This window comes from Muntiacus reevesi, chromosome 3 (genome assembly GCF_963930625.1).
Source record: "Muntiacus reevesi chromosome 3, mMunRee1.1, whole genome shotgun sequence".
Classification (NCBI taxonomy): Eukaryota; Metazoa; Chordata; class Mammalia; order Artiodactyla; family Cervidae; genus Muntiacus; species Muntiacus reevesi.
The window spans coordinates 226,918,208-226,933,148 of NC_089251.1; the positions used below are offsets into that span (position 1 = coordinate 226,918,208).

The 14,941-nt window shown below is 37.4% G+C and overlaps 1 protein-coding gene across 17 annotated transcripts in view; it reads right to left on the reverse strand.

Annotated features, from left to right (window-relative positions):
- NEB (nebulin) overlaps positions 1–14,485 on the reverse strand; it is a 204,397-nt gene extending 189,912 nt beyond the window's left edge. For all 17 annotated transcript variants that reach the window (XM_065931527.1, XM_065931542.1, XM_065931541.1 and 14 more), the window contains exons 1-9: positions 14,419–14,485; positions 13,715–13,799; positions 13,110–13,174; positions 9,754–9,795; positions 7,918–8,118; positions 5,946–6,053; positions 5,376–5,480; positions 4,593–4,697; positions 3,605–3,709 (exon numbers count right to left, since the gene is read on the reverse strand). In XM_065931527.1, coding sequence (XP_065787599.1) covers positions 3,605–3,709; positions 4,593–4,697; positions 5,376–5,480; positions 5,946–6,053; positions 7,918–8,118; positions 9,754–9,795; positions 13,110–13,145 — 702 coding nt within the window. In that variant the 5' untranslated portion in view covers positions 13,146–13,174; positions 13,715–13,799; positions 14,419–14,485. The remainder of the gene's footprint in view (positions 1–3,604; positions 3,710–4,592; positions 4,698–5,375; positions 5,481–5,945; positions 6,054–7,917; positions 8,119–9,753; positions 9,796–13,109; positions 13,175–13,714; positions 13,800–14,418) is intronic.
- Between the last annotated feature and the right edge of the window lie 456 nt (positions 14,486–14,941).

Genomic DNA, 14,941 nt, shown 5'->3' on the forward strand with positions numbered 1-14,941 from the left:
CAGGCGGATTCTTTACCCATTGGGCCATAATCTAACTATATCTTATTCTAATAATATCTACCTAATGCCTATAACAAATGCCTTCACAAATTAAATCAATTGGGACACAAAAGACAGATTTTAAAATGTATTTGTAGTATTAATAATTCCATGGCTTACTTTCTTTTAAAATAAGAGAAGACTTACTTTAGGCATAGGGCAACCTGTATTTTCTGTGACTGGCTAAGCCCTTAAGGAGAAAGCAACAGTCTACTAGGAGGAATGCTTATTAAGTATGACATCCTGTCAAGAGTTTTCTGAGAATCTGGATCTAGAAGTCCTAGTTTCTCAAGAACCTTTGCTCAGAATTCTGTCTAGTTAGAATGCGGTACTCTGGATCAACTTAAAGACTCTCAGTTTTTGCAAAGTATTTTGTCTCTACTTAGGTAATTAGAAAAACATGGTAAGTTGGGTTAGGAGGGACACAAGGAGAGGGAGTCTCTGAAACCAAACCCTTAGCTCAAAATCCAGAAGCTTAGCCAGTGGCATGTTTGGTGGACAACAGCTTGCTTGGGGCTCTGTGCCTAATAATTGTAGATGTCCGTGGTGCTGACAACAGTATTAATAGGCATGCTGGTAACCTAATACTTGGTCTACCACAAAAATAAAAGCCATATCTCAACGGCCAAGTCTTTCTGAGGCAAGAAAAGGAAGACTCTACTTCATTATTATATGTCCCTCTTTATTATGTCTTCTATTGAGATATATATGAAAAAAAAATGTGGTCAACTCTGATTGTTCAAAGACCATAGCATTAGAGTGGCATGGAGGTGACCATTCATTTCTCCCTTTTATGGGTCAGAGGAGACATCTGGTGATTAAATGCCTTCTTGGAAACCTCTCCCTAGGTTTACATGACATAGTATTTCCAGGTTCCCCTTCAACTTCTCTGGTCATTAGTTCTGTCTTCTCTTGGCCCCTACCCAGGTGTCCTAAGAGTAGGTGTCCTCCAGAACTCTGCCCTTGGCCATCCACCGTCTGCGTCCCTCATACATTCTCATGTCTGCAGTTGTCACATTTTAAAAATTATTTGACTCTCAAATATTAATCTCTTGTACTGATCTCACACCTGTGCAAATGCCTTGATCTGAATGTTTCTTCCATTATATCAATTCTATTTCTCTTTTCATTAATGCACTGTTACCACCTGTACCCCTGTTCGCCCAGACTACCAGGACTTTGTCACAAACTCATGGATATTTCCTTTCTCACCTTTGTCTCCAATATCTAAATGTCATTAACACTTTAAAACACTTAGTACCTTCAGATTCCTTTTTTCCTCTCCTTTGTCTCCATCATCCTTCTGATTTGTCTATATTACTAAAATAGTATTCTATAAATTATGATGTTTTCTAGTCTTAATCCACCATATGGTCCATCAAAATTTCTCCAGATTCTACTTTTATCAAGTTATTTTCCTCTCCAAAATCTTATGATGTGTTAGGCAACGAGAGACATCATATCAAAGTTATTTTGTCTGATTTTCAAGGTCCTGCTACTTGTTTCTTATAAGTGCCTGCCTAACTCAGCACCCAGAGCATTCATTTTTCTTTTTTTAAATTATTTTAATCAAAGTATAGTTGATTTACAATGTTGTGCCAAATTCTGCTGTATAGCAAAGTTACACAGTTATGCACATATACACATTCTTTTCCATTACGGTTTATCACAAGAAGCATTCACTCTCTTTGTCTCCTAAAACTCCAGACTCACATCATGTATGTCCCTTTGTCCAGCACTCTCTCTCCACAAAATGTCTTTACTGTTTATCACTACTTATTTCCTCTGGATCACCACCTCCACACAGCTTTCTCTGATTATTCACATATTCCTGTCTTAGCAAATATCACACTGTAGAGTTTGTGGGTTTTTTAAATTTTTTCTTTTGTTGTTGGTATGTATCACTTTCATCTTACCAGCCTTATTTTAAATTCCCAGGGGAAAGGATGAAAATTTCTTGTTGTAATTTTTCATCCTGCCAGGTATGCATGCATAATGGTCTTCTAATTAAAAAAATTATTGATCATTTGATAAAGGCCACACAACAACATTGTTTATTCATGAAATACAAAGCCCAAAAGCTCATCTTAAAAGAGAAGTAGAAGATCCCCACACGTTAAAACTGATGACTTTTACTAATGGCTTTAAAATTTTGTTATGCTTATTTTCTAGCTTACCCTATAGAAGGATAGGATTATATCTGTTATAGTTTCATCAGTTATATGAAAACTAGGATAGAAATATGTCTATTAAACTTAGTTGATATCAAGTGATAGGAACTAAAAAAAATAGACCTCAAAAGTTGGAGATACCTTCAGATGAGTATGTATAACTCATATTCATATGTGTAACTGGACAAGATGGGCGTAATCAGGACAAGATGGGATCTTAAGATGCACTGGAAGTAAATCCTGATGAGTATCAAAATGCCAAGTGACTTAAGTCCATATTGAATGTAAGAGGTTCAGGGTCTATTGAATGTAAGAGAATAAATGTTTCATTCTATAATACAGTTTCCCTGAAGATTAGAGCAGTCTTATTTTCAATATGGCCTCTAGCAGATCAAGGGATCAAGAAATAAAGTACCGCAAAACAAGGGCTATCAAAACAAGGCCAAAGTTGGGGTCTCTGCTGCTGCTTTCAACACTAAGGATTCTATTACTCCTTTTAAGTTCCCCTAATAAAGTTTTCAAGGTCTAGGATACTATAATTCTGGCCAGTAGGGCTGCCGATTTTTTTTTAAACTAACTCTAAAATATCCCCTATGTATGCTCTATGGGAGGAGCTCTTTGTGAAATAAACACACTAAGATGTTTGGACAAGTAGGTAATCAGAAGAAGGGGACTACCACAGTTCAGACATACAATTAGGATAGCAAATCAAAATCCTTCATAACACTGTTCACTCAATAGATTCAGGAAGTGGCTATGATCCCAAAAAGTTTTTTTAAAATGCCACTCGATTGTCACAGAGAAACTTAGCTCCAGCCAAGGTGATGGAAGGACATATGTTCTAGCGGAAAGAACATTGGTCTTGGGATCACAAGACAAGGCTTTGGCTTTTGATCTGAGCTCTGCCACAGACTACTAATGTGACCTTAGACTCAGGTTCCTCACCAGTAAGAGGAGAGCATGAGACTAAATAGCATCTAATATAAATTATAAAATCTAGTTTAAATTAGACATCATAAGTTATAATTTGAAATATATTCCTCTGCAATAGTAGCACTTAACCCTTTTTTTTTTTAAAGATTTTTTTTGATGTGGACTATTTTTTAAAATTCTTTTTCGAATTCATTACAATACTGATTCTGTTTTATGTTTGGGATTTTTTTGTTGTTGTTGGCCATGAGTCATGCAGTATCTTAGCTCCCTGACCAAAGATTGAATCTGTACCCCTTGCATTGGAAGACAAAGTCCTAACCACTGGACTGCCAAGGAAGTCCCAATAGCACTTTGTCTTTTTAAATGAAGAGTTGCAATGAACTTCTGGCTGGAAGAAGTCTGTCCTAATTCAAGGTGTCCTGATTCCGCACTCCCAAATGTGCACACTGCACTGCACTTACGTCACTGAGAGCTTTCTGGGCTTGGGCGACCCTCCTCAGCTCCGGGCTATCGTTATAAGGATAAAACAAAGTTTTGTCAGCTTCCCAGTCTTCAGTGTATAGTTTCTAAATCAGAGGAAAAAGTTATGAGAATGTGAGGACACACTGACTTGAAATATATACTTCTGAATTCATCCATCAATGGCATATAGAACCCAGGGCAAAGGGAGAGCAAAGATAAGTGGACTCCACAGATTCCATTCAATCTAAGTCATATTTATCAATAGCTTACCCGGCTTGTTCTGACATATCTTATTTACTGCAGAGCAGATGTGTCTCATTGTGTTTCATCTTTGACTTTACCTGCCTTCTGCAACTAGTGCTAAGGAAAGTGTAGGGAGCCAGGAAGCACTTAGCATAATTTCTGTGTTTAAACCTTTAATACAAGTGAGAAATTAAACCTTTAATAAGAGTGACAGCCAGGCATGTCCAACGTACAGTGCAGGCTCTACACTTTGTGGGTTTTTGTGGGTCTCAGAACTGGTTTTCAGGTGCATCTTTTTTGGGGGCGGAATGTGGCCAATTTTATTTAAAGCTTTTATTGAATTTGTTACAATATTGCTTCTGATTTATGTTTTTGGTTTTTTGGCCATGAGACATGTGGGATCTTAGCTCCCCAATCAGGGATCGAACCCTCACCCGCTGCATTGGAAGGTGAAGTCTTAACCACAGGACTGCCAGAGAAGTCCCCTCAGGCACATCTTTGTTTTCCCCATGCACTCTTCCCCAGTTCTTCAGACCCTCTCCTCCGTTAGGCCCAGGAACATTTTTTCTCAGCTCCTCTTAGCCAGCCTGATCCCCACAGCCCCACATGCCTCAAGGCTACTCACAAAATGGCTGGGGAGCCATATTTTAGATTAGGGAGAGTTTACAGGGTACCCGTCTATGTGATGGTGGGGGGGGGGTGGATATAAGAAGACAGAAGTAGCGACAGGGCAAAGGCCCCTACCTTACTGAACATGGCTGTGTTCTTGATGGCCTGGACAAGTTCAGGGGCATCAGGAGGAAGCAGGTACTTATCCTTGGTGTCTTCCCAGTTCTGCTTGTATAAAACCTGGACAGAAAGAGCAGATAACCTGTGGCTTGATGTCTCCCCCAAAGGCATGAGGGTTTAGAGCACAAAGAAGAGTCGCCCACACTCAAGTTGTCCTCACGTGAAGGCCACTGATGTGCTGCAGTGACACCAGCATCAACTACGGGAGTGTTGACCAGGTCGACTTCCCATGATACTTTCCCTGCATTAGTAAGCTTTCACTTGAAAAGTCTAATTTGGTCAGTTGAATCATGATTCTGATTCTCTATAGATTCTTTTCAAAGGTTGAAACCTGTCGGTCATTGGCTAAACTTGGATGGTAGATGTGTTTGACTTAGATGGTATTTTTTTTTAAGTATTTTAAATTAGTTGCTTACATTTGAAGTTTGGAGGTTTCTCATTAAAAACTCACCTTCCAACTTCTTAAAAAGAAAAAAAAAAGACTCTTGAGACACTGGGACTGAATTCTGTAGCTGGAGCTGAGGTCCTGGGCTTTCCAACCCCCATAGCTTTGATGGTCCACGTCAGTCACTAGTACAGACTGCCTGACACGTGTGACTGTTAGACCCCACCATGCCTGTGGGCTCACGTGGAACTGATGAGCAGGATCTGGCCTGTTCAGTTTTCTCCTCCAAGGCCAGGTGGTTATAATGCACATGCTACTTGGTATTCCAGCCACCCATACCACAAACTTGTTACCTTACTGACTTGCTGCGACACTTTCTTTGCATGTTCAATGTCCTTTGCTTTTTCATCGACGTGACAAATAGTTTTAGCAACATCGCCATCTATTCGATACTTAACCTGCCAAAATAATGCACAATTAGAACTCATAACAGGCATGAATATATGAGTATATTTAAGAATATCTTATAATAAAGAACATTGACCCAATCACTCTATGTCTTCAACCAAAGTCAGGTTTCTGCCTTTTAGGTAGAAAGCTGTAAACTCCAACTATCCATAGAGCACCTGTATTCACTGATTGTCTGTATTCCCGCCCAAATTTCAGCCTCCCTGTACACCAGAATGGACAGTCTCCGTGAGTTGGAACTCCCATCTCATACTACCTTTAAGCCAAGCTTTTAGAAGTCTCTTTAGGTTCACATTTAGAGCAACATAATCTATGGCCAGTGCTTCTTCTGTATTTTTAGACTGGCTCAGTCATTTGACCCCTTATTCTCTCTACACCTATTTAAAGCCCTCTATTCCCAGTGGTAGGGACATTTCTGAAATGACTCTCTCCTCTATTTTAGCAATCTGGCCCACCTCACTGAGTTGATCTTGAACTTTCTTGATTCTGCGAAGTTCTGGGGTATCGGTTGTGATGGCGTATGGCTGCCCTTTTGCTTTCTCATACTTCTCCTTGTATTTATTCTAAAAGAGATATCAGATTATTAGCCTAAAACATGACAACACAGCAGCAGAAATTACAGTCTCATATATACATCCTGTCTCATTTTTTTAATCCTGCAAGTTATAACAATTATTGATTATAACAATTTTGTTTTTGTCCCCTACTCTAATTCTCAACAGAAACTAAAATAAATATGCTACTTGTTCTTCCCAAGAATGGCTGAATACTGGAGACAGCAGAAATTTTATTGTAAACTATTGTCTTGGAAAAGCCCTCAAATGATTCTTTCAATATTTTTATTGTCTGAATTCACACATGAAAAGCTGGACCTCAATAATTTTAGGAAATATAGAAATTTAGTCAAGTCTAAAAAGATTTGATTGCTAATACAATGAAAAAATATTCAGTTCAGAAGTCGCAGCTAAATCTCAGTGATTTGGATAACTGAGACACCAGTTGAATTAATGAGAAGTATAAATTATAAAGAATTTTGAAAAGGAATGAAATTTTATTTCTGCTAAATATATGATTTCTTGCTTTAACAATAATATGCATAATTTATCATTATTAATTCTTCAAGAAGACTCTTGAGTGGAATAGTCAACAATCTAAATTATACTACTATTTCATTTCTAACCACTTTAAAAATATTACAAACCTTTGCCAACATTTTGTTCAGACTATCAAAAATTCTAGGATATTACTGTTTGAATTAATGAGATGTTTGGCAATAAATTGACAATAAATTTTTCTGTCTGAATACTACAGTGATAAAAGAGGCAAGATAATTTTGTTTTTAAAAATCTAAGTCTTAGAAAACCTAAATTTTGAATAATACAAGACTCTGAGGTAGAAATTTACCAAATAGTCCCCAGTAGTTAACATTCAACCAGAAATGAATGCTTATTGGCCAACCACAACATGCTTTTGACATAAGCATTAATCCTATATAATCCGATGCTCCCCTGAGTACTTTTCATCTTTTTTAAGCTTCCAGAAGATGTGCAATCAGACCACCTAGTGAGACCTCAGTCTACTCTGGACAATCAACAAGTTAGCTCCATTTAAAGGGTTTAAATCTGTTGCCAGTAAGTGTAACTTACAGAATTGAACATGGAAACTTAAAGACAGGCATCTTCAAGAGCAGTGATTCTCAGTGTGGGCTGCCCATTAGAACCTGGGCAGTTTTTAAAATCCTCTACAGGTCCCAAGCCTGCCTGGACCAACTAAACTAGAACAACCTGGGCATCGGTAGTCTTACAGCTCTTAGAATTTTAGGGAATTTCAATGTGCAGCCAGTTAAAAAACTTCTGTTTCAGGTTACAGTAGAACACTCTGATTCTCAATTTCAGATAAGTTTTCTTAGTCTGATTGTGGTTTTACAAGACCTTTTTAAAAAGATCACGTTTTAAGATCTTTTTAAAACATCACAATCTTTTTTACTCTATATCTCCTAGAGACACTGTTAGCTAGTCTATTTGAGAGGCATCATGCTCAGATATAGCATAAATAAATGCTAGTTTATGTGAACTGATTTCAACTAAGTCTATATCTAACTCTATAAATCTGTAACTCTGATTTCATTGCTCTAGACTGGCAAACAAATTGTGATTAAACACCAGTAAATTCTTTACAACTGGCCTTATGCTTATTTTGCGGGGATAATTTCAGTAAGGATGCTTTCCCTGATGCTGGCTGCAATGGTGCAAGTAAATTAGGTGAAAGCAGAATTCAAGAGTTTTGAGACATTATACTTCTGTAAAATAAGTTTTTTCTCATACAATGTTGAGAAACAAAGTCCAGACAGCATCCAAAACACAGTTGGTTGAGAACAGTGATTTCTCAGTAATAAAACCAGATAAGTAGAAGTTTTCTGAAACTTACTGTGCTAAAGAGATCCTGCATTTTCTGACTGTGTGCAATGTAGGGGGTCATGAACTTTGAAGGGTCCACCTTCTTTCGAATAACCCTCTTCCTCTCCACCGGCTTTTCAGGTACTGGCTGTGCCAGGGCCGGTCTGGAGGTGTCTGATTGCTCATAGTCAGATGTCCTTGTTGTCGTAGTTTCGTAGAATTCTGTTATTGTCTGAAAATTTGGCATGAAGTTACATCAAAATTTGACAACGTTATGAAGGTAAAAACTGTAATACTATGATCCTGATATACATTATTCTAACTTCAAGTCAGATTGATATTCCTAGTGTTATTAATACTTCTTCATATCTAAAACAGGCCAAAGCAGGAAATCACATGCTATATCCACAGGAAGGCACATTATGTTACATTAAATCTGAATGCTGACTGTGTCAGATTGCCTGGAACAAAAAGGTTACTTCTTACCTAATTGCAACATTGCCTTAAAACTCCATTTGCCTAAAGGAACACTTGAAAATAGGATAAAAACAAAACAAAAATATTCTCAATCATTTAAAAATCTTCTTAAACTGCATGGTAAAGTGAAAGCAAACTGGGATCAGGGAACAAAACAAATGAAGACAAATAAAACTCAAATTCTTGACTTTAATATTAACTTTTAAATGATTCTAAGAAAAAGTTGCTTGTTCTTCAGGTGTTTAAGTATTCTGTTATATGAGACAAAGAATGATGAATTTGAAAAAATGAATCACATCAATAATACAAGTGATTACCATTCTCTTGGCTTAGTTCGTTAATTAAAGTGAACTAGAGTGCCATTTACACTAATAAATGCCTAGGAGAACACGAATAATGATGACAACATAATGGGGTAGTTAGCTTCATGACAGTATGTGGTAGGTGGGAAATTGCTGCTTGTTACAATAGACTTTATAGTGAAAGAAACCAAGGTCCAAAGTTTGGGTCTAATCCAAAGTTTAAAAATATGTAAGAAAAGAAGATAAGCAGTTAAATTTTCAATTCATCTCACAGTAATATTTCCTTCACAGCTTATATCATCTGTACCAAAGGAAGAGTTCCAGCATCAATTAGGAAAAAAGAGAAACCTAAACAATAAGGAAATTGTACATCCATGACACACACCCTGATTTGTGTCAGATCCCTGCTAATAGATTGCTCTCTGTCCCTTATTACTGACGTATGGTTGATGGTGAGAAACTAACCAGTTTACAAAATCTACAGTTGTTAGTTCTTATGCAGGTTTCAGGGTTAGCCATCCATATCACCATGTGTCATGCTTAAGAGAAGCAGCTCCATGCAGAAAATTAAGCATGAGAGAGATTTCAGCTTGGAGAAAAAAAAAAAGTCCCAGCTTAGAATATTTATGGAAATGACTTTCTCAGAATTCCTAATGTGCCAAACTCTAAGTAGCATTTTATTGTATCATCAAGGACAAAGGCTTGGAGGCTCCATTTCTTTTGAGCAGAGTTGGTGCCCAAGAAGTTATGACTCTACACAATGAAACTGCTGGTCCCCACACAAATCTCAAGTCCAAGGCCCCACCTTTGTTGCAGAGAGTGGTGACAGCCAATCGCATTATTCTAATAAGCATCACCTACAACAAAAATATCACCCAAGTAATGGGGGAACCATCCCTAGTCACTTTGGATATATTGAATAGTAAAAACAGGTAACGTTCACACTTATACTGCTGGCTGCTGGCACATAGGTGAGTGACCTCCAGATTCTCCCTTTTGCCAGCTTGGTAGCCCTGGGAGTCTGAGAGAAAAGGAAGCTTTCTGCTTCACTGAGCATGCAGCCTGTTCAGACGCGAGCTGGATCTTACCTCCCCTGGTACCTCTTCATAGACTGTTTCCTCTGTGTAATACTATAAATAGAGAACAAAGGTATCATTAGAACCAAAGCACCAATCACCTCTGCTTTGCCTCAGTTGAAACACCTAGTTTATTTCACTAGTCCAGTTGGTTTCCAACGTTGGTGGGAAGGAAGTAGATGGCGGGGGCTGTTCGTATTTTGGAACCCATTTCAACTATGTGAAACATCAAAGTAGCCACAGTGAAAGCCATCAGACTGGACAAGGAGATGCAGGGTGATGAGAAAGGTATCTGAGGATGGCTATTTATCTGGTGAAGCTATTTTGCTTGAGAAATAAAATGTTTTCTTATGGTACTGTCAGTTTGCTGAGAATATAATAACAATATCTTGAGTGTGTGGGCTGGGCATAGAGGAACTGTGATAAAAAAAACTCACTATTTGCTGACTAACAATAAAAAAAAAAACTCAGAAACCTCAGTGTGAATAACATTTTAAAATATCATCCTCATGAAAATGATAGATCTGAAAGCATATACACATCTTAATTATCCCTATATCACCCTGATGACTAAGTAATAAGAGTTTCTTCTGGAGTTATGAATAGATCCCTTCTGGTAACATGATGGTCATAAAAGGGGTGCTACAATGAGCTTCCTCATCACAAAATGTGGGTAACTTAGACAGCAATTTGCCACTGATGGCTCTTAGGTGCCAGCAGGCTGGATCTGAAATCAAATCTACTTTTGTACTACTTCTGACATCACTAGCAATAAATAGATGTGGACAAGAACTGGCTGACATTTTGTTTCAGATGCGTAAGGAGAGTGGAATCCTGCCCCTAGCATCACCCAGCTTTGCTGGATGAACAGAAGGAAAGACTGGTTTAGGCCAAGGCATACAGAAAAGGGATAAAATGAAACCACTTGGCTCATTTTCTCAGTTAACAAAATGAGTAACATTTTATGCTTCATTTTTTCTTGACCACCAAAACATATACTTGGGAGGGAGGGAAAAAAACAGTGAAGGCAAAATTTCCCTCAGGGGCCTCCTTTCTTTTGCCCTTGGTTCAGTGATCTCTCATCAAATTACTTAACTATGGTCCATAGGCCACATGCTCTGCTTTCACTTGCAATAAAATTAGCATAAAAGTTGCTTAATGTCTCCCTTTCTTATGCTTCCTCTGCTCCTGTACTATTTTTTTTTTTTAATTTTTGAAATCTAATTTTGTCTCTGTGTCTTTACACATAGCAACAGAAATGACAAGCTCTTACAGGACAGAGAATCTCTTTTATGTGCTGTGTCTTCATCACATGGGAAATACCATTTGGACACTTTAGGGAATGGTGTTTGATGCTGATCTACATGGAACCTTTTCTTTTTTTTTTTTTTTCTGGTCACACAAAACAGTAGTGACTTGAAAAGAAATTTTCAACTAAAGTGAATGATTCACAACTATTTTGGATTTTCTTAGCATCCAAGTAAAAGCAGCTCTTTGGTAGCCATCCATTTTTACCTTTGCTAAGCTCTCATCATTAGTAAATATATCTTAGAAAAAAAGCTTACCAAAAAAGGCAACATTATCCAAATGGTTGGCATTAACTTGTAAGCCAAATCTCTCTTTTTTTTTTTAGAGCTGTGCCACTAAATAGATAGTATGATAGAAAGAAAGGAAACGCAAAGATGTACTAAGTTTAAGTTTGACTACAGAATGACAGTACAACTTTATTCAGGTGTCCAAGAACCCCAGGAGAAATATTTTTAGAGCTAGTTCTTGTTTTGTGAATTCTTCCCTACCTGTTTCCTTGAATCTGCCACCAATCCATTCTCACGGCATCTTTTGAGGTCAGAGAGACCTTGGTTCAATTCTCTCTGGCAGAAAGTCTATTAGTTTATCACCTGCTGGTTCCAGAAACAGGGAACAATATGCCAAGGAAAAGATGCCTAAAAATAGCCTCCTCCATTTTTATGACATCTAGTTAAATCCTTCAAATCTAGCTCTAAGGGCAATTTCCAGTGACCAGTTAACACCATTATTTTAAGGAAGGCAAGGCATATTTAAGATGGAGGTTTAAATGTATTCCTGGTATTACCATAATACAGAAAGCAATTTATAATTGTGTTAGTGCTTGGCAGCGATTATTCTGACCAGCAGGGTTGGATGTGAAATGTGCACTAGTGAAAATATTGGACACTGAAGATCTGGCGTTTGGCATTTGAATCAGAGAGGTTGAATGTTATACTGAATGAAGGTCAGTCTGTTTTTTCCTTCATATCCTTCAATAATAAAAGCAATTGTATTTTTAGAATAAAATAAAATTTTCTTGATCTAAGAATAAACTGTCACATAAAATAATATTCTAAAGATAGATTTTGGCATGTTCATTTGGGATTTGATTCTGGATAACTTAAATTTCACTCTTACTGAAAAGCATAGATTTTCAAAACTGCCTCCATGTATCTTGAGCACGTAGAGAGATTTTCACATGTTTAAATCATCATCATTAATTGGTAATTGTTAAGGACTTACAGATTCCAATAGCAATATATTTACATGGATGCTAAAGGCAAGAAGTGGTAAAGAAAAACCACAACATAATAAAAACTGAAATAAAATAAATATAAAGCAACAATTTTATAAATCATGTCAGATATCCCAATAACCTTGAAGGAATTTTTCAAGATGCTCACTATGGTCTTTCGTTCTTTTTCAAATTCAAATGCAAAAGCTAGTCTTGTTCCCTTGGGTAAATAGGATGGAGTTGGTAGGGAAGTATGGCTCCAACTGTCTCTTGTGAGCCCTATGATTTTTATATGTTTGTGTGTGTGCACATATACACATATATAAAATCTTACATATACATATATATGTGTATATATATATATATATACACATATATAACTTTGAACACTTAATCCATTTCACCCTAAACATAGATAATTAGCTTGCTGAAGCAAGGAATAAGTAGTTCTTTTTCCCTCTGTGGCTGTGCAAACATTAAGAAATAGGATTCAGTTCTCAGAACTTTCTCTTCATTTCCTCTGTACCTTTGGCCAAAGGGACTGGGAAGTAGGGAAGAAGGTAGTTTCAGAAGGCAGTTGAAAATCCATCTTTACCCCATACTTTTTTGTGCATGTGAATTTAAAGAAAAGCAAAAGCGGGTAACAGTGATACTTTTTTCAGTTCTAATCCCACATAATTATAGTGAAACGGAATGTAAAATACTCCTTTTCTTATGCTTTAACGATGACTCTTTGTGAAGTTATAATAGACAACGTATTTTTCAAACGATTAATTCACCTACACGGCTTTGACTATCGTCACATAAAAACACTCTTTTGTCAGAGTCAGGAGTTTTAAAATCTTACCTCCACCACCTCCTCATAGTCTTCGTCATCTGCCATTTTCCCAGAGTAGTAGTGGCACCTACAAACTTTTCATATTCCAGACAAACGATAATCCATTAGAACCTATCCACAGGACTGAAATCACCTTATAATATTATAAAAACAGAGGCTAATCTGTTCTATATATTTGTGTATTTTTGCAGGCTAAGGGAGAGGAGATATGTAAATTCTGGTCTAAAAAAACAGGCTTCAAATTTCTCGATTCCCTCAGGAATGTGTTTCATATTGCTACCTCTAGCTATATGATCAATCTAGTTAAAATTGTAAAATGAAGCTGAGGGGACAGAGTGAGAGGGTTTGGAGTCAATGGAACAGAGTATTTACGTTTCAAAAATACTTGGAAGAAAAAAATACCTTAAAGCAAAATTTTAAGGGAAAATTATAGGGAAAGTTCAACTTGGCTTTCAGAAAAAAGTTGGAGTTTTTCCTGGTAGCGCCCAAATTCTAAGAGGGCTGCCTTCGGTCTCCATCCTGTTATACCACCTTGTATGCAGTAGAGCCTATGCTTCAAATTAGAACACATAAAAATAAATCTGTCAATGGACTTGAAAAGAAGAAATAGAAACCTCAAGGCAACGGGGTTATTTTCTTCCCAAACACCATTGGCTTGTACGGATTTTTCCTCTTTCGTTTCTGTAGCTCTGTTCAAACCTGAAAAACAGCAAATGGTTAAAGCATTGACTGAAGTTCATATGAGATGGTGGGTCCTGGGCCCAAGTTGCTAATTCAGGAACCAGGGAAGGGATCTCCCAAGGCCTTCTTTGACGCCAGAGAGGAGGACTCTCTCTCTCTCAGTAAAAGTAGATGATGTTTTGAAGCAGCTGTCCCTTCACCCAAAGATATTTGCTTGTAAACCAATACCCCAGCTGTGGCTGGTTTTGTTAAGCTAGCAAAACTGCCACTCCTTCTGAGTCAAATGAAGTCCAGTAGAACCAGATAAATATAGGAACGAAGGACATAGATCTTTTTTCATACTAATATATTTAGAAAAAAGGAAAAACAAAGGCAAAAAAAAAAAAAAAACCCATTCGTTAGACAAGATAGCCAACTCGGTCAAGAAGTAAGTTGGTTAGAATAGGACTTTAATCACACACTCACATCAGGTATAAGTAAGACCTGAGCTGGGCCATAGGGTTATAGACTTTCCTAGTCACGTTTGCATCACTCATTTCCCAGTTAAGACCCAAATTTTGGAAAACACCTCAAGGGAAGTTGTAAAACATTTCCTAAAAGAATATTACAGGAAAAAAAAGCCATAAATTGGCCTTACCTTCAATCTACCAAACAAATTTCCTCAGCAGCAAAGCCTCTCCCAACTCTCCCCTCCTGACAACCCCAGACAGAGCCGGTGTGGAGCATGGGCTCTGAATTATCATGTGGCCGGAGTAGCCAATCAGATCCCAAGTCGCTCAAATTTCAGAAGCTAAATATATTAAGTGATCTTCTGAAAACCACCTGTTCATCAATTCCACTAAAGGATAAAGGGTAACAAATTGCTTGCATAGAAGTATTCAAATGTAATGGAATTTTACCTAACTTCCAGCGTATGGGGCTCAAATTGAGGTTTAATCTCTCATTTCCTACCGCTCTGTGTTTAATATCATATTCATGCAAAAGAACTTAGAAGAAAATCAGCATGACTTTGAGCAGCTTTAACTCTCCTGTAAATGTTTTCTTCTCACCAGTTTTTTCATCTTCATGGAGATAAATAAGCTCACTCTTATACAGTTCACCTGGTGAGCATGGTAAGTTACAGGTCTTGATATGAAAGAAATAGAGGGATAAGATCCAGA